Source organism: Arvicanthis niloticus, chromosome 6 (assembly GCF_011762505.2).
Source record: "Arvicanthis niloticus isolate mArvNil1 chromosome 6, mArvNil1.pat.X, whole genome shotgun sequence".
NCBI lineage: Eukaryota > Metazoa > Chordata > Mammalia > Rodentia > Muridae > Arvicanthis > Arvicanthis niloticus.
In genome coordinates this window covers 67,915,316-67,942,694 of record NC_047663.1, presented here as the reverse complement: position 1 = coordinate 67,942,694, position 27,379 = coordinate 67,915,316, and the positions used below count along the sequence as shown (strand labels likewise).

At 41.5% G+C, this 27,379-nt stretch overlaps 1 protein-coding gene across 1 annotated transcript in view; it reads right to left on the bottom strand.

Moving 5' to 3' along the window:
• Window positions 1-25,452, bottom strand: part of Hspa4 (heat shock protein family A (Hsp70) member 4) — a 41,961-nt gene extending 16,509 nt beyond the window's left edge. Inside the window, exons 1-7 of the mRNA XM_034504540.2 lie at window positions 24,959-25,452; window positions 15,870-15,927; window positions 12,731-12,871; window positions 10,756-10,878; window positions 8,353-8,452; window positions 7,737-7,870; window positions 4,414-4,658 (exon numbers count right to left, since the gene is read on the bottom strand). Coding sequence (XP_034360431.1) covers window positions 4,414-4,658; window positions 7,737-7,870; window positions 8,353-8,452; window positions 10,756-10,878; window positions 12,731-12,871; window positions 15,870-15,927; window positions 24,959-25,065 — 908 coding nt within the window. The 5' untranslated portion in view covers window positions 25,066-25,452. The remainder of the gene's footprint in view (window positions 1-4,413; window positions 4,659-7,736; window positions 7,871-8,352; window positions 8,453-10,755; window positions 10,879-12,730; window positions 12,872-15,869; window positions 15,928-24,958) is intronic.
• Between the last annotated feature and the right edge of the window lie 1,927 nt (window positions 25,453-27,379).

Sequence of the window (27,379 nt, the reverse complement as noted above, 5' to 3'; positions counted from 1 at the left end):
ATGTTTTAGTATTTTTTTATATTTTATATTTATTTTATGTGTATGGGCATTTTGCCTGCATGCATCTATGTACACATGTGCATGGCCTGGTGCCCTCATATCAGAAGAAGGCATTAGATCCCCTAGAACTGGGGTTATAGATAGTTGTAAGCTACCAGAATGGTGCTGGAACAAAACCAGGGCCTCTTAACCACTGAACTATGTATGTATCTCCAATTCCATATCCACTCGTTTCAAAAAATAATCCATGTGATGAGCCAAGACACGTTTTGTTTGTTGGAGGAAAAAAATTCTCAACAGCCCCCGATAAGACAGGACAGCAACAGAGGGCAAACTTAAAAGTTCCCTTAAAAGGGGTTAGAGATATGGCTCAGGGATTAACAGTTGCTGCTTTTTCTAGTGATATATAACCGCAACTCCAGTTCCAGAAAACCCAAACCCTATTCTCACCTCTGAAGGAACCAGGCATGCACATGGTACACCTACATACACAGGCAAACACAGACAAATAAATCTTTTAAATAACATTTTAAAAGTTCTCTTAAAAGGAAAACAAGACTGTAAGGAGAGAAAAAACACTGATAAACTCAAACTGGGCAAGAAAATAGCAGTAAAGTCAAAACGAGGAAAAACCTCTCTAAACACTGTTTCCCAAGGGCTGGGGATAGTACTTAGTTGGACAATGCCTGTTTAGCAAGCATGAAGCCCTGTGTTCCATCCCACAATACTTAAAACAGGATATGGTGGTTCATGACTGCAATCCTAGCACTCTGGAGTAGCACATAAGGAAAACCAAGAATTCAAAGTCAACATACAAAATAACCTGTGTCCAAAAAAAAAAAAAAAAAGCAAACAAAAAGTTCTTCAGACAATGGTGGCACACACCTTTAATCTAGGCAGAGGCAGGTAGAACTCTGAATTCAAGGCCAGCCTGGTCTGCAGAACAACCAGAGATACACAGACTTACAAACCCTTTTTTAAAAGAAAAGAAAAAAGTCCAAGGAAGCAGCCATGATGTAATGTTGGTAAAGACCAGCTGCATCACAGTGAGTTCCAAGCCAACCAGGGATACAGAATGACAACTATGTCACAAAAGTAAAAGGGTCGGAATCAGAAAAGCTGTAAAAAGAACCTGGAAATACTTATTTCAACTAAAAATGCACAAAAGAACATGCAAATCCACAAAGTATCTGCCCTGAGACTAGAAGAAACTCATGAATACTGACTGAGCTGCCTTCTTTTAGGGGATGACAAAAACATTCCATAATTAGACAGTGGCCATGAATACATACAAAACACTGAAGTGTACATTTAAAATGGTACATTCTTTTATATGAAGTCTACCTCAACAGCCACAAAAAAAAATTAGGAAGTGAAAACAAATCATATATGAACAAAAATTAGATATGGAAACTAATCACAAAGTGTTTAAGAGAAAAACAAGCCAGCAGTTAACACCCAGAGGGCTCAGCAGAGACTCACATCCCACAAAGGCAAGGTTCTTTAAGAAAAGCACAGCTGGAAAACACAACTAACACTCAACTCCTACTCAGAAAGACTTACTTTAAGAACAATTCTATTGCCGGGCAGTGGTGGCGCACGCCTCTAATCCCAGCACTTGGGAGGCAGAGGCAGGCAGATTTCTGAGTTCGAGGCCAGCCTGGTCTACAGAGTGAGTTCCAGGACAGCCAGGGCTGCACAGAGAAACCCTGTCTCGAAAAACCAAAAAAAAAAAAAAAAAAAAAAAAAAAAAAAAAAAAAAAACCAATTCTATCACAGCTGGATGGGGACTTGGGAGATGGCTCTCCAAAAAGTGGCTTGCACATACAATGAAAGTTTTTAAGAACTACCTCATGAGAACAGTTACACTCCTAGGTGCACACCTCAAAGAACTGAAAACAGACATTGAAGTATCTGTTCAAATATGCCCACCTCAATTCTCAAACCATCAGTAAGCACTGACTATGAATGCACATAGCCACACGTAATCCAACAACATTTGCCAGGTAACAATGCACTGGTGCACACTTCATGAATGAACCTCAAAACCACCATGCATCACACACGGCGACACACATTCATGGTTCCACTGCTAAGATATGTGCAGAGAATGCAAATAAAGTCTGAGCCGGAGCCAAAAGAGAACTGTTTATAGCCAGGCTCTGGGGCTTTAGCTACGCACAGACTGTTTCCAGTCTACACAAGCGATGTTTCATGTCACTGCATGTACTAAATAAACACCACTAACTGCTCACTTTGAATGTTTCATTGTATGTGTGTGAATTCATTTTTTATTTATTTATTTATATATATATTTATTTATTTATTTAGGTTTTTCGAGACAGGGTTTCTCTGTAGCCCTGGCTGTCCTGGAACTCACTCTGTAGACCAGGCTGGCCTCGAACTCAGAAATTCACCTGCCTCTGCCTCCCAAGTGCTGGGATTAGAGGTGTGCGCCACCACCGCCCGGGGTGGATTCAGTTTTTAAGATGAGACCTTACATGTCCCAGGCTGGCCTCAACCTCATTATATGGTACATATTCAAGCAGCTGCCTAACTTTTTAACACCTTGAGATAATCATATTTACGAGGGTAGGAGATTAAATTAAGTGACACTGCCCCTGTCCCTACCCAGTATAGTAAACGCTTGTCTTTTATTACTGCCTCAAGGAAATGATGAAGACCAAGGCAAACTCAAACTATGGAGCTAAACTGTTTATTTCCTTTTGGTGAGTGTTGTGCATGTGTATTTGCATGTGTGATAGCATACAGATGGAGGTTCTCTTCTTCTACCATGTAAATCCTGGGGATTAAATTCAGGTCATAAGGCTTGACAGTAATCATCTCTACTTGTCATGTCATCTTTCTAGCCTGATCTTAAAACTTCCAGCCCTTTAGCTTATCAACCTATTATGGAGCTAGAAACTGAACCCAGGAGTCCTAACCAACCACTCTACCTACTGAGCTGCATCTAACCATTACCTCAATTCTCCTATTCATAGTTTCTCTTCCCTGCCCAACCTGGGTTTTTTGAGATGGGGCTTTTCCGTGTAACGGAGTCCTGGCTGTCCTTGGACTCACTCTACAGGCTGGCCTCGAACTAGAGATCTGCCTGCCTCTGCCTCTTTAGTGCTGGAATTAAAGGAATATGCCATCACATCCAGTCATAGCTCAATTGTTTTAAAACTAAAGACAAAGTTAATTTAGAATATTGTAATGGTGAAAGTAATCTAATCTCATTCATTTAAAAAATAAGCAGAGTCAACTCCCAAGAACAAAAAAAATGAAAGCTATAAAATAGTTGTGTTCTCACATGTACATACAACACGTTTTTAACAACATGTAGCATTCAAGGCTGGAGAGACTAGGATAGCTCAGTAATTAAAAAAAAAAAAAAAAAAAAAAAAAAAAAAAAAAAAAAAAAAAAAAAAAAAAAAAAAAACCACTGATCACCCTTCCAAAAGACCCAAGTTCAATTCCTAACGTCCACAATGCAGCCCCCGCTGCCTTTAATTCTAGTCCCAGAGATCTTCTGGTCTCCAAAAACAAAGTATGCATGATGTCCAGACATATGCAGGCAAAGCACCCATACACATAAAAATTAACATTTGAAAAACAGCACACAGGCAAAACAGATTCTTAACACACACACACCAATCTACTTAACTCTTATAAACAGCATTTGACTAACAAATTTCTGAACATACTGGCCTCTCTGCTCTCTCCCTCCCCCCCTCCACCCCATGTCTCATATGCACACGGGAGGAGGAGAGAGGCCCCACACTCAAAACAAAGAGGAGAAATTTCCAAGCAAGAGAAAAGGGTGAGCTAGGATACACTTGGACACTGGTCAACAATAAATACCATCTCAAATTTTTTAAGGGTCATTCAGGCACACTTCTCCAAACAAGCCATTAGTCTTGCCTGAGTTCTACCAGGACTTCACAGCCAAAAGAACATCTCACTCCCTCATCCAAGCAACACAATCAGGCAAAAATAACACTGAGTGTTTCTGAAATAACCTTAAATGTCAGTTACCCAGAATTCTTGCAGTGCTGTACAAAAGGGATACTGCCCTCAAATGATCCTGAACTACTCAAAAAGAAAATATTTAAAATGGTACCTAAGTTAAATTCATCCTATCTCTTCTGCATTATAACAATTCAATAGTTTTATGAAAACCAGTCATCTGTGTCTAATACATATTTAACTAGTGACTTTCAAAAACATTTAAGTTACCAGAATAAAAGTTTCAGTCTCCATTACTACAACTACCAGATAACAACCTTTACATGAAAACTGGGTTCTAAATGGCCTGTAATTGTTAATGTGTTAGCCACCATGATTTCACTGATCAGTTAAAACAAAATGGAAAGTCACGATTCAATTAACATTAAGAATTAGCATGGTTACCTATTCATAGTCCCGGATACATCGATATCATTCATAAAGCATTCAATGCTCAAAGGGAGGTCTGAAGCATTCGCACTCATCAATTTCTTGAGTTTCTCACACTCTTGAGACAGTCGCAATAAAGCACGAACTTTAGATTTTATGTCTAGCTTGTATTTCTTTCCAAATTCTTCACAGAAGTGATTTACCAACACCTCATCAAATTTTCTGCCTCCCAATGTTGTATCAAAAGCTGTGGCCAAAACCTTTAAGGAAAAAAGAATAATCCAAAAGTTAACCAATTGTAAATTTACCATGATACATACTCTATTTTTTATTACTTTTATTTTATTGATTTTCCAGATAAGGCTTGTCTGTGTAGCCCTAGCTGTCCTGGAATTCACCCTGTAGATCAGGTTGGCCTAGAACTCAGAGTGCTGGGATTAAAGGCATGTGCCGCCACCACCTAGCCATGATCTATTTTTTTAAAGGCCAGAAAATGTTTTCATCAAGGCTGAAAATAAGGATTCAGCACATAATCCTTGCTACACTATACTATGAAATAGGCACTATTTTAATCACTGCCCAAGTAATATACTGAAGAAACTTTTTTCTTTCTTTGGGGGGATGAGAGGAAACACCATGAAAACACTTTGAAAAGGCATGGCTCACTCCACTAATGGAAACCTTCCAGAGAATGAGACAAGTCAACTGCCACAACAAGCCTGTGCGTTCCAGAGCAGCATCAACTGCAATGTGAGCAATAAATAACATACTTCATAATCTCTACATGTTACGTGGAAGCTGCTAACACCTACTGTAGTAGAAACAACTTCAAGAAGTTTTATACTCAAGGCCAAACACTTGTACTAACTTCTAGTCAGGAAACAGTGGAACTGTAATCATTTCACTGCCAAAAAGCTGCAAATATGTTAAGTATAATTGTGTTTTTATGTGACATATAGGTCTATCAAACTTGCATTGACAGTTTTCCAAATCTGTAGCAGAATTGTTCAATTTAAATCTAAAGCAGACCCAGTTAAGTGATAATGACAAGCTAAGCAACAAAACCTGTAAAACATAACCTCTTTAATGACACTAAATCCACTAAGAATCTTGCTTATTGCCGGGCGGTGGTGGCGCACGCCTCTAATCCCGGCAGAGGCAGGCGGATTTCTGAGTTTGAGGCCAGCCTGGTCTACAGAGTGAGTTCCAGGACAGCCAGGGCTACACAGAGAAACCCTGTCTCAAAAAACCAAAAAAGAAAAGAAAAAAATAATAATAATCTTGCTTATTTTGTTTTAGAGACAGGGTTTTCTTTGTGTAGTCCTGGCTGCCCTGGAACTTGCTCTAAAGACCAGACTAGCCTCAAACTCACAAAGATCCAACTGCCTCTACTTCGCCCCCCACCCCCACCCCACCTCAGTGCTGGGATTAAAAGCACATGCCACCATTGCCTAGCTCAAGAAATAAAGTAACTGAAAAACTGGATAGATTTGAGTCCAGGGATTCCAATCTTATTTTCGACAACTGAGGATGAGGATGTAGGCCAACAGTAAAGCACTTGCTAAACCACCCTGACACCCTAGCACCAACCAGATAAGACAATACAGCTGGGTGTACAGGCACACATCCGCAATCCCAGAATTCCACACGGAGACGCAACACCAACCTAAGCTAATGTGAGACCTTGCCTCAAAATCCAATATACTTTTTTAAATGTTAAAGTGTCAGATTTTTAGAAATAATTCCATCAGTAGTTTGGTGGTTCAAATAGGTATGGCCCCAAAGATGCATGTGTTTGAATGCCCATGGACCCATGAGGAGTGGCACTATTAGGTGTGGTCTTGTTGGAAAAAGTGTGTCACTGAAGGGGTAGGAAGGGGGGAGGGGGACTGAGGTCTCTAATGCTACAGCCAGTATGCCCCATCTTCTACTGCCTTCAGATCAACAAGGAGAATTCTCGGCCCCCTCTCCAGCATCGTATCTACATGAACACTGCCATGCTTCCCACCATGATAATGAACTAAACCTCTGAACTTAAGCCAATCCCAATTAATGTTGTCCTTTACATGGTGTCTCTTCACAGCAATGAAACCCTAAGACAGATAGGGTTAATTTTTTTTTTTTTTTGTATTTTAACACATTTATTTACATATTTATTGAGAATGCATACTTGGATGGAGCTCAGTTCTCTCCTACCCTGTGAGTGCTGGGAATTGAACTCAGGTCATCGGCTTAGAAGCAGGCATCCCTCAACCATTCAAGCATCTCACTAACTCTTTTCATTTTTTCCACTGTGGAGTCCTGAATGGCCTAAGAATTACTTTATAGATCAGACTGGTCTTCAGTATAACTTGCCTTTGCTTCCAAAGGGCTAAGATTACAGTCATGAGCCACCTGCTCAGCTTATATTATTACCCGAACATTGAGAATTATGTCTGACCCACGATCTATAACTATATACCTTGTAAATATTTATTTCTCAAATATGTTTGATTAAAAAAAACCCTAGAATATAAAAATATAGGTAAGAAAGTAAAACAGAACCACCAAGTCTATTATTCAAAAAAAGAAGAGGAGGAAGAAGAGGAGGAGGAAAAAGAAGAAGAATGAAAAAGAAACAGAACAAACTAGAACCCGAAAATGCCCTCAAATGATTTCACATTTAGTCCTCCCTACATTGCACCACAAAACTGGGGGCAAATTTAAACCTTAGCACCAAGGATCTTGAAACACACTCAGCTAAAGCAGGCATTAGCTAAAGATACCTAGCCAAAGGGACCACTAGCCTCTATTTACTGTGTAGCTCCTCAAAGGAGCCAGACACACACTGTGGCAATCCCTCTCTTTAAACAGTTCTATAATTCTATATACAATAGTTGTTACTCTAGAGCTGCAATGTTCTAGAAACCTAGACTATCACTTCTAGTCTAGAGTCCTTTAGCATCCAAAATCTCAATCAACAACCTCTTTCTAGAACTCTTCAAATTGCAAGAGCACCTTAAACATCTTCTCTGTTGCTCACTTTACCAAGAGAAGAGACAAGGGAAATGCTCCAAAGAAGCCTGCCAGGATGCGCCGCTTCCTACACTGTCCAAGTGAGAGAATTACAGCTGGAGAGCTCAGGAACCTCACCTCAAAGTCCATGCTCTTTACTTCACACCACACAACTCTAGGGAAAGCTTATTTTGGGCCCACAACCTCCACTCCTCCCACCATATCTGCATTCCAGCTCAGATGACTCACAACATGTTTCCAACTGGTAAAAAAAATAATAATTTGTCATTCAAAAGTCTGTAACAATCAAATTTTTATGTCCATTTTTCTGGGAAAATACTTACTTTCAGCTTTCCTCTATTAAATGCACATACAGAAACTTGATAGGCAGAATGTCCCATATCTACAAAAACTACATTTCTTGGTTTTTCTTCTAAGGCAGGAAGGTCTTGTTTATAGATCCCATAAGCAAGAGCAACTACACAAAAGGGGAAAAAAATAAGTTTAACAGAGTAACTCCTAAATACCAAAATTCATTTCATCAATTTAAAAAAAAAAAAAAAAAAAAAAAAGCAAAACGAAAGGAATAAGAGGACACATTTTATATTTCAGGAACAAACTACACTGGGTACTGTGTTGGAGACAGAATCAAATTCTTTATAAACACTGCATAGTTTTTATTCGTGTGGAACATTACCATCACAGTGTTCAATGTTAACCAGCTTCAGTATTTAATAAGTCTAAGAGTAGGAGTTAACAACAATCCTCTCATCTGCAGCTGTCTCACTCATTACCCCCTTTCTGTTTGTTTTTGAAACAGGATTTCCCTGTTTAATGGATCCCTAGCTGTCCTGGAACTTATTCTATAGACCAGGATGGCTTCGAACTCAATCCGCCTGTCTCTGCTCAGTGTGCTGGGAATAAAGGAATTTGTCACCTAGCCTTGTTAATTCCTCTTACCTGCAGTTGTTTCATTCATTAACCGCAAGCAATTGAGACCAGCAATCTGTGTGGCATCCATCACTGACCGTCGTTCTGCATCAGTGTAGAAACTAGGAACCTATACAAGAAACATTCTCTTTACAAAGGCCTGCAAAAAGCTGATGCCTAGAAATCAGATTTAAAAAAATTATTTCCTCAGGCTAATTTTGGAGGTGTACACCTGTAATCCCAGCATGTTTAAAGGTAGCCTGAGATAAACAGACCCAGGATCAAAAAAAAAAATTTTTTTAAATAAATTGGTCGAAGTTTTTTTTTTTAACCAATTAAAAACTGCTGACTGTACTACTTAGCCATACAGTTGTGCTGATTCCCTGCTGTTCTAGTCCAAATGCTGTACATGCTCATGCTGGGTAGGATACCAAAACCCAAAAGACTGCTAGACTCTGGCCACATTCTGTGGGGGGAAAATGTGTCATATACGTCCCTACACCTTATGCTAAAGGAATGAAGCACACCTGTGCCAGCAGCACGGCGCCTCACTTCCTCCACAAGCTGCCTCATTACCTTTTCCCTATAGACTGTAGTGTCCTTTCACCCCAAGAGAGTTCTCCCAGCACATCGATCACACTAAGTGAGGTCCTAGAAAATTATCTTTTAAAACTCAACTCCCTCAAAATGGGGGAAAAACCTACATATCCCCACTATTTCATAAAATGTTATGTTAGCATTACTCAAAGTAAAAGGCACTAGACAAAGGAAAGAGGTCAAGTCTGGGAGACCAATGGAGAGCTGAGGAATGGTAGAAAGAACCCAACACAATATCTATACCCATACCTCAGTCGCTAAGCCAGTAGGTCTCAACCTTCCTAATGTTACAACCCTTTAATACAGTTCTTCACGTTGGGACTGCCAACCATAAAATTGTTGCTACCTCTTAACTATAACTTGACTCCTGTTATGAATTGTAACGTAAATAAGTATTTGGTATGCAGGTTATCTGACATGCAACCCCCATGTGGAGAACCACTGCACTAAGTAATCAATCACTTCACCTGGGCTCCTAACAACCTTTCTATTCTTCCAATCCCAGAATGTGGACCATAACTATTATCCAATCTATACCTGTATCAGTACCAATTTGCTGGATAACCAAGGAATCTGCAGCGAAAAAGGCACCCGCTTTGCTAATCAATGTACCCATTAAGACAAAAAGGCCAAAGAGCTAAAACATTAGTGTGGTGGATAGTTTTATGTCAACTCGACAAGTCATTTGAGAGTAGGGAGCCTCACTAAGAAAATGCCTCCATAAGATGGCAAACCTGTAAGGTATTTAGTGATTGATGGCAAACCTGTAAGGCATTTAGTGATTGATGAGGAAGAGCCTAGTCCATAACGGATGGAGCTATCCCTCAGTTAGTGGTCCTGGGCTCTGTCTTAAAAGCAGGCAGAACAAGCCATGAAGAGCAAGTCAGTAAGCAGCTCTTCTGTGGTCTAGACAATCAGCTCCTACCTCCAGGTTCCTGCCATGCTATCCTGACTTTCCTTAATGATCAACAGTGCTATGCAAACATGAGCCAAATAAGCCCTTTCCTTCAAGTTCCTTTTGATCATGATGTTTCATCACAACCAACAGTAACCCTAACTAGATAACAACGGCAGGATGAGGGCATACATGGCAAAGGCAATACAGAAACTCATACAGCCTCTAGACCCACCATACAGAACCCTACTACAAGCAGCTAGGCTAGCATCAAAACAATAGTGCACAGAAAACTAAAAGATGTAATACCTCTCTGTTTTCTAGAACTAGATACAGGCAGGAAGAAAAAAAGATGGAGACAAGGAAGATATTTAACATTAACTTATTCAATCAAGTAGTTACCCTTGTCCCTAAGCACTACACTAGGTACTTACTAAAGAAAAAGAAAATCTTAGAAAAAAGTGGGATTTCAAATGAGGCTTCAGACAAAGACTTAAATAGATCTGGAGAAAAAAGGAGAAGACTTAAAAAATGAATATGAGGTTGGGGAGTTGGCTCAGATTGGGTGAGTGGGCAGCCTGGTAGTGATTGTTTTCCTTTCAGCCAGGCAAGCTGAGCCATGCTGGAATTCCAGCACAGGCAAGAGACACAGGGAGAAGAATGGCAACCAAGTGCAAGATCACCTTTGTCTACACAGCACGCTCTCTGGCCAGCCCACACCACACAGGTATCATACTACAATCCCAAACACATGGGAGACAGAAGCAGGTACATTTAGTTACTGGGGCAGCCTGGACTACACAGCAAGATTCTGTCTCAAAACAGGAACTTCTCAAAATGACCACTACAACACAACAGTAACAATTTTTACTTGCAGTAAAAACAATTTTCCTCTCTCCAGTTCTTAAGACAGCTCCCTAAAACCATAGAGCCAAACTCACCGAAACAACACAGTCTACAACAGGCTTCTTAAGAACACTTTCTGCTGTCTCCTTTAGTTTCGACAAAAGCATGGCAGTCACTTGTTCAGTGGTAAAATTCCTCTCTTCTTCCATATAGGTAACCTGCAGAAAGACAAAAGGATCCAAGTTTAGTCCACTTCATGTCCTAGTTAATGGAACAGTGCCTCAAGAGGGAACTGAACAATGTTATCCTTACAAAAAATATTACCTTCAAAATTACTATTTTTGCTAAGTACACTTAGCGAAAGACAGCCACAACCTAATGCAAACCTTGAGGCAATTACCTGATCCAAAAGCAAATCACCCTACCCTGCCCTGCCCTAAAAAGGACTGCTAGTAGAAACTGCCTTGCCAGCAGAAGATTGTGTAGACTGTACGCTGTGTTTACATTACTCATCTTCCCAACCAGGACACAAGTGGTTTTGCCCCAGAACGCACACAATCATGATAAATGCTTATTGGGCTAAAGAATAAATGATGACCAAGTCTCAGGAAATGTTTCATGATAAAACTCTACCTACCCTGGATAACCCATCCTTCCACACTTAGCCCCACCCAGCAGTTAACATCTAGAACAGATCCTCTCTCAACTTGGAAGAGCTTGACTGAGCAACCAAGTCCCTCCAATCCTAATTGGTTGCACAAGCTGACACTTGGTCCCTTTATGACAGAGACAGGGACAGACTCCCCTCACTGAGTCCCTATGACACAGACTATGACAGAGACAGACCAGTTCCCCCAGATCTTCCTTCCTCCTTTTTCTACACACCTTTCCTATTTCCTGACTGTAACAAGTCCCCATTTCCTCACAGTATCTTTTCAGCTTTCCCTCTGCTGCATTACAGCATTTTCCCTCAGTGAGCCATTCAAACTCTTCTGAGATTACTGCCACAGTTACCTTACATAAACCTAGTCGTCACTTTTAAATTACATTTATTCAAGAGGGGTGGGTATGTGCCACAATATGTATAGAGGGCTCACCCAGAGAACAACTTTCAGGATGCAGTTCACAAACAAACACTGAGTCTTGGTGACAAAAACCTTGATTCACTGAACCGGAAGGTAATCAATCTTAAGGAAAACCTTTTGCTCCTCATCTCAATTCTCAGCTACAGAGTAAGACCCTGTCTCAAAAAACAAAAACTATAATACATGAAATATCACTCTTACGCTCACTTGCCTACATTCCTGTTACTCCACTATAGGAGATACAGGTTACTACCCCAGCCTGTATCCCAACCTCTCAGTGCGATGGGGTCACTATAACAGAAAATCTTCTGTAAATGTTTCAAAGACCAAATTCACTTTTCCCTAGAACATGTTTGCAGCTTCAGTCCTCTACTGACATGACTACAGCAATGAGACTGGCTAATGAGAACAAGTTATTATTTGGCCTGCTCTTCTACAAGACTTCACTAATATGACCTTGGAACAGCAGCTCTCTCTGTGAACACCAATAGCAGTGACAGAGTTAATGTCCCTCCCCAGGTTTCCAATGCAGAGGAACAGCACCATCAATAGCTCGTAAACTATTACTATCATTCAAAGACTACTAGCCTTAATCAGCAAGAAATGTTATTAAACATTAAAACATTTAAATTTTCATTTAATTTTAATATTTTAAACATTAAAATTTTCATTTTAGGGTCTGGAAAAATGGTTGAGTGATTTAAAAGCAATGCCTGCTCTTCTAGAGGATGGGAGTTCAATTCCCAGTACCCTTTACATGAGGGTTCAAAACTAAGTCCCAGAGGATCCAATATCCTCTGCTGAATTCTAAGAGCACAGGCATACACAGTACACTAATACACATGCTGGCAAAATACTCATGTGTATGATAAAAGTAAAGGTGTTACAGCTTCATGAGAACTCCACTGACTGACACATACATTACGACACATATGTAATGAACTGATGAAACGGGGCTCAGAACACAGTATCTGCAGACCCTTACCTTTATGCCTGTTAATCCAGTAGGCAACTGCACAATATCATATGCCAGATTAGATTTTTCTGCTTCCACAAATGGATCCGAGAATGCACGCCCATGAAATCTTTTAAACCCTTGAACTGTGTTCTTGGCATTAGAAATTACCTAGAAAAGAGAAATGCATAGAAATGCATTCCATTTCCAATTTTCAACAGCCTCGGGTCAGTTAGGATCCTTTTTTAAAAGTTACCAAGTTCTAGACCAACCAGGGCTATGTAGGGAGATGTCAGAACAACACTTCTGCGCATGAACACACAAAGCCAGCAGGCGTCAGGTGCCTAGCCTACTCCTATTTCTCACATGTTCTTTCCCTTTCTTAATAAACTGTCCTATTTATTTCTAACCACGTGCCCCTGGTAAAACTCTACTCTGGAACACAAGAACATGGCTACTTCACTAATCCATCTAATGTACAATCTTACAAATGCTCAAACACACAAAAGGGGAGGGGAGTAGTAAGACATAAGGAAAAGGTATCCTTCCAAGTTTCAATTTTCTTTAGACATTTAACCTTTCTAAATCAAGTAAAATTAGAACAAGGGACTTCTATGGGTCCCACTGACAGGGCTGAAGACTAGAACATGTTTTTCCTCTCCATCAAGTCAGGCCACCACACTTACCAAAAGATTTTGTTCCTAAACTTTTAATATTTACAGAAAATAACTATTAGCTTCTAAAACTACTCTCAAGTTTATGCTTCAAACTTTCCAGGAACAAATTCATCAATGCTTATTAATTCATAAATCTCATTAAACAGATGCAGCTTAGGGCTGAAGGTATAAGTGGTACATACCCAGCATGTAAACTACTCTGGAGTCAATCTCTAACACACATACACTCAGTCCCATGAAGGAAAAAATTACCGGAGTACATTTACAGAACAAAGGCTATTTGGAAGAGTCTTTTTGTTTGTTTGGTTGGTTTTTTTTGTTTGTTTGTTTTTGTTTTTCGAGACAGGGTTTCTCTGTATAGCCTTGGCTGTCCTGGAACTCACTCTGTAGACCAGGCTGGCCTTGAACTCAGAAATCCACCTGCCTCTGCCTCCCAAGTGCTGGGATTAAAGGCGTGCGCCACCACTGTCCGGCCTGGAAGAGTATTTCTAACTATTCTTGTAACAGGAAAGTGAAAATCATATCTCCAAATACTGAAATACTATAAGGGTAATACTTTTTAAATGGAAAAATAATTTTTTCCACTTTTAACAGAAAAAAAACACTTGTAGTATGATCTCACTTAGGGAAAACAAACACTTGGAGATGCTTACAAAGACAGATTTCATTTCTCTCCATAGTGGTTAAGCTCCACAATCCCTATACTTTTCTAGATTTTCAATTCCTCTAGAATAGACTCACAGGAACAGTGGTGGGCATTCTAAGTAAGCTCCAGGGTGTACCTGTGCTCGTTCTCACAGCATAGGATCCTGCACAGGTGGAAAAGCTCTCTATACAATTTCTCCATAGAGGCCATACCAGTGAAGCCTCCAAAGTCAGACCTGGCCTAAACCAGAAATTCAGTGTATCATACATAATAATAATCACTTACAGAACCAGGCAGTCAGTGTAAAGCAGTTCTAACTGTTCAGTAGGGAAAGCAGTTTAAACAAATTCAGTGACGTTTATAAAACAACCATTTGAAATTTGCTATCAACTGCCTCTAAAATTTTTCAGAACACTCTACAAATAAGACTATGAAACACTCAAGTAAAAACCAACTCACCAAGCACCATTTTTCTTTAAGATAGGGTTTCCATTTATCCCAGGCTGGCCTTAAACTTGGTATGTAGCCAATGATAAGTCTAAAGTGTTAATCCTCATGCCTCCACGTATTGGTTTTATGTCACTTTGATACAAGCTACAGTAATGGGGAGGAATGACCTTCAATTGAAAAAATGACTTCATTCGATACAGCTGTAAGGCATTTTCTCAATTAGTGATCAATAGGGGAGGATCCTGCCCATTGTGGGTGGTACCATCCCTGAGCTGATGGTCCTGGGTTCTATAAGAAAGCAGGCTGAATAAGCCCCTACATCAGCTCCTGCTTCCAGGTTCCTGCCCTGCTTGGGTTCCTGCCCTGACCTCCTTTGGTAATGAACAGAAATGTGGAAGCATAAACCCAATAAATCCTTTCCTCTCCAACTTGCTTTTTGGTCATGGTATTTTGTTGCAACAATAGAAACCCTAACTAAGACACTATCACTCAAGTGCTGGGATTATAAAATAAACTGAATGTGTTTATCTAATGCTAGAGACTGAGCCCAAGATTCATACATATAACCAACTGATGTCCATCCCCAGGCAAGAAACTTCTCTGATTTTTATGTGCACATAAAATCATTGTCAAGTTTTTCCTCTACTACTTCCCACTTTATTTTCTACAAAAAGCACCTGACCCACTGAGCCATCTCCCCAACCCCAGCAACAGCATCATAGGCTCACTTTAGGTCCTGCCTGGTCACAAAAGCTACTCATACATTTGCTGCTCCAGACTGAGCTGTATCTAGGTCAAACATGCAACTCGTTAACTCTACAGATACCTCAGACATTCAGGGTAACAGATTCGTGGAGCTTCTGTTGCTCTGGTTACTCAAAAACAAGCAAATATATCAAGATCCTTGTTGACAAAGAACAATGCAAGCTGTTACTAAACTTCTTCACGTCTGATGGCCTTTCTTATGGTGCCTGGCTAACAATAACCTTACATATGAAGATGAAAGGCCTAGCAGAATAGTTTCAAAGACCATTTAAAATACCAAAAGTTAACAACACTGCTTTTAAAAGATCTGCACAGACTGACAATGCTGGCACACAGCACAGGAGAAGCTGAGGCAAGAAGACCAGCCTGAGCTACAAAGAGTTCTAAGACAACCTAGGACATATAACAAGACCCATACCTAAAAAAAACAAAAAACAAAAACAAACAAACAAAAAAAACCCACCATACCATAGGATTTGCATTAAGTATATTATATGCTACTGTCATTTCCCACTATTAAGTATATTATACGCTACTGTCATTCCCCACAAGTGCATAAAGAGAGGGCTCTGGTGCTGAGTGAAAAGACAAATCAGAGAAATAAGTCATTTTAGGAAGACAGACATTATACCTGGCTCTTAGCTGCTGCTCCAATTGAACGATTCTTAGGACCAAAAGAAACACAAGCCCTAGAAGATAAAAACATTTAGGAGTCAGACTTTATTTTAATACATCTGAAACCCCAGCAGGTAAGATCTACATATCACCTAAAATCCATTTTTTTAAACTTTTGAATTAAGATATAATTACATCATCCCCCCCCCTTCCAACACCTTTCCCACTCTCCTTAAATTTGTGGCCTCTTTTTTATTATTATTTTGTTTTGTTCTTTAAAGATTTATTTATTTTATGTATGTGTGTACACTGTTGCTCTCTTCAGAAGACACCAGAAAAGGGCATCAGATTCCATTACAGATGGTTGTGAGCCACCATGTGGCTGCTGGGAACTCAACTCAGGACCTCTGGGAAAGCAGTCAGTGCTCTTAACCACTGAGCCATCGCTCCAGCCCTGATTATTATTGTTAAACACACACACAACACACAATATAATCTGCTGAGTCCAGGTAGTGTTGCTTGAATGTGATTTAAGGTGTAAGCCATATATGTTAACAGCACATGACCTATCTATGATTTCGACATTTCTATTTCATAGAACTATCCATGAAATAGGCTGCCTTAGGATGAATCCTGTCATTTCAAAGCTGGAGCACAGGTCTTGATAACCACTTGCTTAAAATACTAAAGAGAGGTGGACAAGACCTCCCACCCTAACCTTCCACAGCTGTGTTTAAATTTTAGTATAAAGCAACATGTTCCGGTACAAATCAAACAGTCTTGTCTTTTAACACAACTCAATTTCAAAATGAATATAGTCTATAAAAACTTAAGACAACTCTTGGGTTCAGTGGTTAAGAAAGAGCAATACTTCCAGAGGACAGAAATTCCAACCCCAGCACCCACACTGTAGTTCACAACCATCTTTAACTCCACTTCTGGCAATCTGTTGCCCTTTTCTGACCTTTGTAGGCGACAGGTATCCAAGTGCTACACAGACATCCATACATTACACTCACATATATAAAATAAAAATAAGCAAACCACTCTTACCCTACTTGTGTGAAAAAAAGAGCAATTTACTCAGAACTACCTTCCAGACTCAGTAGTATACTGCCACCTCCTAACACTTTTCCAAAATCATACATATACTGGATTGAGCTACTTGCTTTTTAAAAATATCTTTATTATTAGGTATACACACGCCTGCATATGATTGAGGAAGACAGTTATCAGATCTCCTAGAGCTGGGATTACAGGCAGTTGTGAGCTGCCAGAGTAAGTAGGTGCTGGGAACTGACCTCAAGTCCTCTCAAAGAACAGTATGTACTCTTAACCACTGAGACATTATTTTAACTTCCTTTGCTGTTTCTTTTAAAAAGAAAAAACAGAAACTTGCTTGTAATGTTTTAAACAAAACACTCTATGTTTAAGAAGTAGGCTGCTAGGGAGTTGATGCTTTTGCTGTGTACACTTGATTTGCAAGCTAACACCCCTAGAATCAGGTCATAGTCTCTTTATGCTCATATGTCACCTCCCTTTCCAGTAACTTTTTCTTCTCTTTTGTTAACGGTGACCTTATGGGTTACTTACTTCATGTATTACCCTATTTACCCTCAGAAGCATCCCATCTTACCTCCTTTATCAGAGAAAAGCAATGGCAGTCTAGTAAGTTGATTCCCTAGGGTCTGAAAGGGATGGACTCAGACCATGTCTATATACTTCATACTCTAGCTTTGACCTTCTCTAACCCTCCTGAATATGAACCTTTATTTTCCAATTCAGTAGAATAAGAAGAGTCCTGGAGGGGCCACCAAGCGTGACAGCCTACATTTAATCTCCAGGCTCCACAAGGTGGAAGCGAAGTGATTTGCCATAAACTGCTGTCTTCTGAGCCCCCCAGGCACAGCATGGTATTTGCACATACTCATGAGCACACACGAAAAATAAAGATATATTAAAATGTTTACAGTACAGTAATGGTGGGAGCTGAAGAAAATGTGAGGCCTCTCTGGGCTTCAGGTGCTAAGAACCCTATAAGCTCATCTACCAGGCTACAGACCTCTGTGTGCTATGCTGTCCCATGGCAGAGAGAACACAGCCAGAGAGCTCATGAGTTTTTCTGAATCCTGAGCTATTTGTTTGGGCCTAGATATAGTAGCTGTCCCTTTTTAAAAAGAGCAGGTACCAAGCGTTTTGAAAAAAAGAAAGAAATCTCCTAAGAAACCACTTAAATGGGCTATCACAAGCCACACTATCCTTTAAAAAAAATAGCCCAAGCTACCTTACCCCACTCATCCCATCCAAAAAGATTGCCTAGCCTAACCCTTGGCAAACTTCCATCTTTCTACAAATCACCAGATCTGACTTCTGAACTATACAAGACCACAATCCCAACATAAGGCAATGTTGTTCATCTTCCATATTTCCCTGTAGCCCTTTGTTCAAACTCTAAACTCAAAAGTGTTAAGTCACAGGAGTGGGGGAGGGCAAGTGTGACCAGATTATATACCTGGATGAAACTGCTGAAGAATAAATTAGCCGAGGGTGCAGCTCAGTGGTAGAGGCTAGACCAGATACCTGAGATCACATGACATCCTGGGTTCAAGTTGGTGGGAGGGGAAAGGACCAGTAACATGAATTGAAGGTGCACTGGCAATGCTGTAAGCATATACTGCAGGTATAATCTCAGTGGGTTCTGAGGGTGGGAGATGAAGCTGGGGTAAAGAATATGGAGAACAGGTGTCCAGCAAGAGTAAGAAGGAAGGGGTAGACATGTCCAAATTACATTGTATATATACATAAAATTCTCAAAGAACCATCACACAGTACACTATGAATTCATACTGAGACCTGCAGCATTTTCACTCTACAATCACTATGGGTGATGGAGACAAGCATGGACAAGTTGCTGAGACTCTCTCTATAAACAGATACTATGGGCTTCTTTCTAGCTGGGCGACTCCTAGTCTGAAATGTAGTTTACTTAGATAATATGGGGGAAATTACAGCATCCATCTCAATACATTGCTAAAGATTAATTTTGATTATCCACTTCTAAAGGGCTCGTATCACAGACTAGAAACACCATAAAGAATACCAGCGATTACATATTAGTCATATAAACTAGGTTTCATACAAAAATATGCCAAATTGTTTGCTCTGAAAATTGACTTTCCTAGCTGTCCTCTAAAATCTAACCACCTATCTTCCTGTAAAATTATTTATACTTGCTCATCTTAAAAACTCATTCCAAGGGCCAGGCAGTGGTGGTACATGACTTTAATCCCAGCACTTGGGAGGCAGAGGCAGGCAAATTTCTGAGTTCAAGGCCAGCCTGGGCTACAGAGTGAGTTCCAGGACAGCCAGGGCTATACAGAGAAACCCTGTCTTGAAAAATAAAATAAAATAAAATAAAAAAAATTTTAAAAACCTTATTCCAGACACGTGCTATAAAAAGCTAGTAACTTAATCCCAGCACTTGGGAGGCAGAGGCAGGTGGATTTCTGAGTTCGAGGCCAGCCTGGTCTACAGAGTGAGTTCCAGGACAGCCAGGGCTATACAGAGAAACCCTGTCTCGAAAAGCCAAAAAAAAAGAAAGCTAGTAACTGCAATCCCAGAATTCACAACCAGGACCATTAAAGACTCCAGACAGTGAGCATCTGTGCTTTTATTTATGTGCAAGGGTAGCTTGCCTGTAGTTATGTCTGTACACTTTACCGAAACAATCACATAGTAACAGCCTGACAGTATTTCTTCTCCATTCCAAGTTACAAGCTGCCACTACAGGAAACTAATTCACATTTAAGCTCAAGACCCTCTGTTCTAAACTGTAAATCCTACAAACTCTCTCTCTTCTCAGGCAGAGAACACTTGCTCTAACTCTTTTAGATGAGATACCACTAGCCAAATATTTATGTTTTTCAACAGGTTAAGATGAATGCAGATCCTTAAACAAAGGTTCATGTAACTGAGTGCAGAAAGTAAACATTACTCTAACTCCCTTTCTTCAACAGACTTGTCTCTTCAACTGGCTGGCCTGGTAATGCATACACCCTTGAAGAGTACTGTCTGGTTACTGGCCTTAAACTAGAACTAAAAAAATAACAAAAAGTTAATACTAAATCAGATTTTAGGATCTGCAGTTCCTAAACTGGATGTGATGATACACCCCTTTAATCCAAACACTCAGTAGGCAGAAGCAGGTGGATCACAGTAAATTCAGGAATAGCTTGAAACATACTGAGTTCTAGCTACGTAGAAAAACAAAAAAATCTGCAGCTCCTAAATTAAACTCTTAGTAAGCATTGCACATTTAAAGAAAAGGAGCAGGGCCAGCAAGATAGCGCAGCAGGTAGATAGACAATTACTATCAAACCTGAGGACTGGGCTTAATAACCACAAGACTGAAAGCCAACTCCGACAGACTATCCTCCAACATCCAAAGAACACATATACAGACACACATAACATTATATGAATAAAAAATTAAGGGTGGAAGGCCAGACAGATGGCTGTAAACTGAAAGAACTTGCTGCTATTGAAGAGATCACAGGTTTGGTTCCCAGCACCCCATAGCAACTTAGAACTATTTATAACTCCAGTTCCAGGGAATCATAAATGCACTCTGGCCTCCAAGGGCACTACACATAGGGTGTATGAATACATGCAGTCAAAACCACCCATACACATTAACAACAGGCAAAATGTTTTTAAATAAGAATAGTGCACAAATGCATGGTTTCAACTTAGTGTCACTGTAATATAGTTAATAGAGTATTAATCAAAAATACAGAAGGTCCAGGTTTGAAGCTAAGGCAGGAGGATCATGAATTTGATCTTGCCTGGACAATACAACAAGACTGTCTTCAAGGAGAGAGAGAAATTTAAAAAAACAAAACAAAACCAGACTACTGGCAAATATTCTGGTACTATACTATTATTACTATTATTCTATGCACTGAGTCAAGAAAAAAGCAGGCCAAGCATACTGGTGGACACACATAACCCCTGTACTCAGCGAGTGGAAGCTGAAGGATCAAAAGCCGAAGAACTCAAGGTCACTCTTGGTTACACAGTTCAACACCTTCGCCAAATTGTGGTACAACTCCTCAAGTGGTCTCTGACCTCCACACACACAACATGGCAAGTGTGCTCAATAAAACATGCACAATATTAGAGCAAACAATTAACATTAAATTTAAAAGCTTACTCAAAAGCTGCCCATTTCTCTCCCACTGCTACCACACACAGAGAAACCAAATACTGCAGGCAATCTCCTCAGTATCAACCTCTCTTTGGTTTTCTCATATCCATTCTCACTTTCTCAGAAGCCAATTATCTGCTTTCTGACATGGGGTCTGTGTAGTAGTAGAACTTGCTCTGTAAACCAGGGTAGGCTAGCCTCAAAGTCAGATATCCGCCTGCCTCTGCCTTAAAAGTGGTGGACTGTCAAACATTTTTAAAAGCTGGATCACTTTCCACTGCTCTAGCATGAGAAATCTTAACCATTCCCCAAGCCATGGCTCAAGATGAGCCACCATCCTCTCAATCTGTCAAATCACTGCTTGCCTCAACTCTTCCCATTTGCTCAAATAACTCGTCCTCTAACCCACCATTATCTGCCTCCATGTAAACGTGTAAACTTGTGTTTACTTTCCAGGTCACAAATGCTATTTTAGAAGCACCCTCCAACTCCAGCCACACCTAGCTGTGTCTGTTACACTCTGATCATATTCTGTACTTTTCCACCTTGTTCTTCACCATGCTCTTGTTTAGCCTGTGGCTTTTTCCATTACCATCCCCATGATGGCAAGTATTTTGTTGTTCATCATAGTATCTTGTGCTTGACACAGTCACACTACACAATCTGCTAAAACCAAGGACATGGAAATGAAAAGATTTGGCTACTCCTCTGGTTCAAGTAAATCCCAATGTGAAATGAAGTACATACAGTTTCATTTGCCTTTACAGAATTAAGTCAAACTGGAATAGTATTAGACTAAAAATGAGGTGCATCTGTCACACCCAAATCTCCAGGACCTACACCTTTACACTTTCTTAGAAGAAACCCACAACCCAGGCTCTGCATGCTTGTAAGACCTAAATCCATTCTCCTGCAACCTGAAAAGACTGAGCTTTCTGAGCTTTTTTATTTAAGGCCAAGCCTCCAGCACAGAAATCTGTTAAACGAATGCACAGTGCAGAGTATTTAAATGAAGCCAGACATGGCAGTGTACACCTGTGACGGCAGCACTCAGAAGGCTGTTCTGTAATTCCTTCAAAGCTAGACTAAGAGTGAGGCCTTGTCTTAAAAAATAAACTACACGGGGTGTGGTGGTGCATATCTTTACTCCCAGCTCAGTCTGCACTGAGTTCTAAAACAGCCAGAGCTATCTTGTCTTTAAAAAAAAAAAAAAAAAAATTGGCCGGGCAGTGGTGGCGCACGCCTTTAATCCCAGCACTTGGGAGGCAAGGCAGGCGGATTTCTGAGTTCGAGGCCAGCCTGGTCTACAGAGTGAGTTCCAGGACAGCCAGGGCTACACAGAGAAACCCTGTCTCGAAAAAAAAAAAATAATAATAATTAAATTAAAAGCCCTGAGTCAGGTGAAGGAAAATATATAGAAAAAAATAATGCAGTGTGCATGCAGTGTACACTCAGACTCTACTTAATGACCTATTCAGGCTTTATGCAAATTTAACTGCCATCAGAAAACAACTCCTAAAGTTTCAAATAATGAAACTCCTGGCAAAACCGCCACAGCTGCCATCTAAGAGAGGAACAGGTGAAGGCAATCTACAGGAAGGATGGGAGCAGTGTTTCCCAAGCCTCGGCTTCTTCAGTTCAAACCTCTGCCCAACGGCCAGGCGAAGTATGTAATTCTAAGCAGATCAGGACCAAGAAGCCAGATTCTTCAGCGCAGCCTGTTGAAATTACTTGGAAAGATGATTTTCACAAATAAAGTGAGGAACCAGCAGAATCATTATCAAGTATGAAATTAGTGCTAAAATGCCTAGAAGTAAAATTGTTAACTTTTTAAAAAAACAGTACGATATACCTCTGTAGAAATACTAATCATGGGGGGGGGAGTAGATGGGGGCACATCCTCATAGAAGCAGGAGGGGGGATAGGATGGGGGTTTCTAGGTGGTGGGGGGAATGGGGTAAGGGGATAAAATCTGAAAAGTAAATATAATATCCAATTTAAAAAGATAAAAAAAGAAATATTAATCATAATACTTAGTTTTAAAATGACAAATGGAAAAACAGCTTGGCAATTGGAGTGGGGACGAACGGTGAAAATTGACTTTGATAATGGCACCAAAGCTTTGTGGTGCCAAACTTGAGAAGTGGGTGACAATAGCTTGGTTGGTAGAGTGCTTGTTTTGTATGCATGAAGCTCTGAATTCAGTCCCCATTGTACATAAAACGGGGTGTTGTGATATACACCTGTACACTTGGGAGATAGGAGGATTAAGAGTCATTCCCAGTCTCAAAGTTATTTCAAAACACTCTGGATACAGGAAACCTGCCTCAGAAGATTGGTTAAAAATACAGATAAAGGGCTGGAAAGATGGCTCAGTGGTTAAGAGCACTCACTGAGGTCCAGAGGTCCTGAGTTCAATTCCCAGCCACCACTTGGTGGCTCATAACCGTTTGTAATGTTCTGATGTCCTTCTAGTGTGTCTGAACACAGCGACAGTGTACTCACACACATGAAATAAATAACAAATCTTTAAAGAAAAAAAAAAATACAGATGAAGCTGGGCAGTGGTGGCACATGCCTTTAGTCCCAACACTTGGGAGGCAGAGGCAGGCAGATTTCTGAGTTCGAGGCCAGCCTGGTCTACAGAGTGAGTTCCAGGATAGCCAGGGCTACACAGAGAAACCCTGTCTCAAAAAAAAAAAAAAGAAACAAAAAGAAAGAAAGAAAGAAAAGAAAAGAAAGAAAACAATGAATCTGGGACTGGGAACCCAGAAACAACAGAGCTTCTTCCAAAGTTTGTCTAAAGGAATTCAGTAGATAAAAATCTTTTTAAAAACAGAGCTTTCGCTACTGTGTAGTCCTGCCTGTCCTGGAATTGCTCTGTGACCCAGGCTGGCCTCGAACTCACAGCAGTCTGCCTCTGCCTCCCGAGAGCTGGGATTAAAGGCCCGTGCCACCGGTGCCGGATCAAAAAAAAAAAAAAAAGAAAGAAAAAGAAAAATTAACACACCTGTAGTCCCAGATACTGGGAGACAGAAGCAGAATAAAAATTTTAGGTCATCCTGGGCTACATGTGGAAAAGAAACCTACATATATTTAAAAGGTAGACTCCCTTTTACTCCAGCAAGATCTGAGTGAGTCACCTTTTTTGCAGATTTGTCTATACCGATCCCCATAACTTCATGTAAGTTCTAGAAAGTCAAAGTGAGCCCTTGAGTCATGCATTAACAATTGTGGCAACCTTCCGGCTGGAATTCATTAGCATGAAGAACTAATGCTACCAAGGAATAGGTGAGCAAACGGTAAGGAATGACCCAAGATAACTCAATATCCAAAAATGAATGAGGGGAGCTAAAACGCTATCAGGAAAAGCATCGACTTTATTAAATCTCGTTATGTATCCTGGCCACCCCAATTGAGAGCTGCCGGGGGAAAATGGACCTGAGCCATAGGTACTCAGACTTCACATCTTCCGGGCGCCACCCCGCCCCCACTCACGTGGGGCTCAGACCGCTTCCCAGTCCCGAGACTACAATTTGCAAGTTAACTTTTATTAAATGTTCGTCGTGTGCAGAGTTCGGACCTCTACTGAGTTCAACAAGCTCCGCAAGCCCTGGGCCTAGTTTCAGACCTAACTCCTCGACCCCCCCAAAAAAAGGTGAGAGCGGTCCATCCTACGGTCTCAGGCCCGCCTTCCCTTTCAGCTCCTACTCAAACCCTCCGCGGATCAGAGTACCGGCCCAAAGCCTTCGTTTGGCCCGCGCGAAAGGCCTCGTGCCTGGCGCAGGCCCAGGCTCCGAAGCAGGTGGCAGCCGCGGGCGACCCGGCACTCGGCGGGGGTCTCCTGCGGACCCTCGACTGGAAAGCGAGGCGACCCCGCCAGCCAAGCCCACACTTACGGCGTGCAGCGGTCGCTATACTCATTAGCGATCGTCTCGATGCCGCCGGCGCGGGCCACAGCGACATAGCAGCTCTGAAAGCCCAGGTCTATGCCCACCACCGACATGGCGCCGGCTACTGCTCGGGCTCGGGCCCAGGGCCGGCCGCCGACACTGCACACGGAACCCGGCGGGGCTGGCGCGTGGGGAGGGCGAGCCGCGTGGGCTGATAGAGCACTGCGGCTAGGCGGGCAAAGCCGGAAGACCCTCCACGAGGATGCTTGGGTCCTTGAAAAAAACGGGCCTCTACGGCTCAGGCCGGCTCCGGCTCCACGGCCGCAGAGGAGGCGCCGGTAGCGGGGGCGGAGAAGATCTCGAAGGCTCTCGTTGCGACAGGAGCAAGGCTGCTGCGCGAGAACTGCGCTGGAACGAAATGTTCTCGCGAGACCCCGGCTCAGACGCCTTTCCTCCTGAGGCTCCTCCCGTATGACGAAGTATTGCGTCACGTCCTGGCACAGGAAACGGGAGAGGAAGTGGGAGGACGAAAGCTGTCCGCCGCGAAGTTCTCAACTGAGCCTGCGCGGAGCAGCCCCAAGGCCGCATTGAGCTTCAGTGCGCCTCCCATCCAGAAGTTAGGCGGGCGGGAGTGAGACAATACTTCGGAGAGCTGCATTGAGCCCACTTCCGCCGTACTCGTCACCGCGGAGGAACTTCCGGCAGTGACTTCGCAGGCCCACGGCAGTTTTTTTTTTTTCTTAAGGCCCCACGGTGAACTCGAGTTAATCCTACAGCTTCAATTTGGCTCTACGTAAAACTCAGTGTTAAAAACAAGCGCTAACGAAGAAAATAATAGGCTCCATGGAGTGGAAGGTCTAAGACCAGTGTCAAGTGAATGCTAGTACATACATTATTATATAGAGTAGCTGGGGAGGGGACAAAATCTCATACAGGCCAGTCTCCAAGGATGACCTTGAAATTCTGAAGCACTTGTCTCTGTCCTTATTGTTGGGATTACAGCCATGCCCCACTATACCTGCTTTAAGCTAAAGAATCTGAAACGATAATGACCCCTATTTTAGCCGGTTGCTGAGAGCTGGAGAGAAGGCCAGCTTCAGAGCATTTCTGATAATCTACCCACACAGATTGCAGAAGGAAAATCCTGAGTCTCCCAGTTTTGTGGCTGTTTTGTGGCTGGGGATCAAGTACAGTGCTAGAATACTTGCAGGCTCAAGGCCTCGGATTGGATCCCCAACACCACAAAATTGTAAGAATTTTTTAAAATTATTTATAATAATATCACTTATTTGTAACCTCTTTTTTAAAGGTGCCTAACAGTGTAAGCTTCAACACAAACTGCCGGGGAGAGGGCTCCACAATTAATATTTGCTGTGAAACCATAAAGACTGGAGTTTAAATCCCACCACACCTGTCATCTAGAACCTAACAGGACAAAGACAAGAGGTTAACTAGAGGGGCTCCCTAACTACCAGCCTAGTCCAAAAACTAAAGCTCAAGTTTCAGAGAGAGACCCTGCCTCCAAAAATTACATCAGAGAGCACCAGAGGATATCTGTTCTCTCCTCAAGACTCTGTGCAGCACTCCCACACAGGGATGCACGTGCACACACCCTGAATTATCACTATCAGGAGGGAGCAAATGGATCTAATCAAAGGTAATGAGTGAGGGTTAATAGCCTTAGCACCTGAGAAACTCCCGCTGAGTAGTCAGGAGTAGGAATGCTCCAGACCAGGGTAGTCAGGAGTAGGAATGCTCCAGACCGGGTCAACACCGTAGAATCCTGGTATAGATGCCAGCATAGTAAGGACTCCACCAAAATGGATGCGTGTGGGAAAGCAGTAAATAGGGCTGCAGAAAAAGCTTCCCACCCAAAAGTTCCCTTTGCTGCCCTATAAAATTTCAAACCCCCAGAGCCCCAACAGTCTCCACTCCCAAGGAGGAAAATCTGTCCTTCATTTATTCAGATTAAGGTATGACTCTGATCCTGTGAGAAGTTGGTCTTCCCTTTTATTTCCACATCACCTTAATTGATCCTGATCTAACAATGAGAGATATAAGCATAAAATGGTGGCACCTTGAAAGACTTTCCACAAAAGAAAAAGGCCGTGGTAGAGGGGGAAGCTAGTAATACATTATTTAGCATGGTTTGAACAGTAAGGCTTTTTTTTGTTAATTGCATTTATCAATCTATCTATGTTCCATTGTATGCATGTAGAGATCAGAGACAACTGTGGGTTCCAGGGATTGAACTCAGGCAGGAAGCTTGGTGGCACCTGCAGAGTCTTTTGGCCAGCCCTTACAATGTCTGGCCTACAGTAAGTTTTGTGTTGCTAGAGGACAGATCCAGTAAGACCAGTCACCCAAAAAGCTAATGTCCAAGCAAACAAAGCACTTTACCATTTCTTTGAAGGAGGAGTCTCTCTG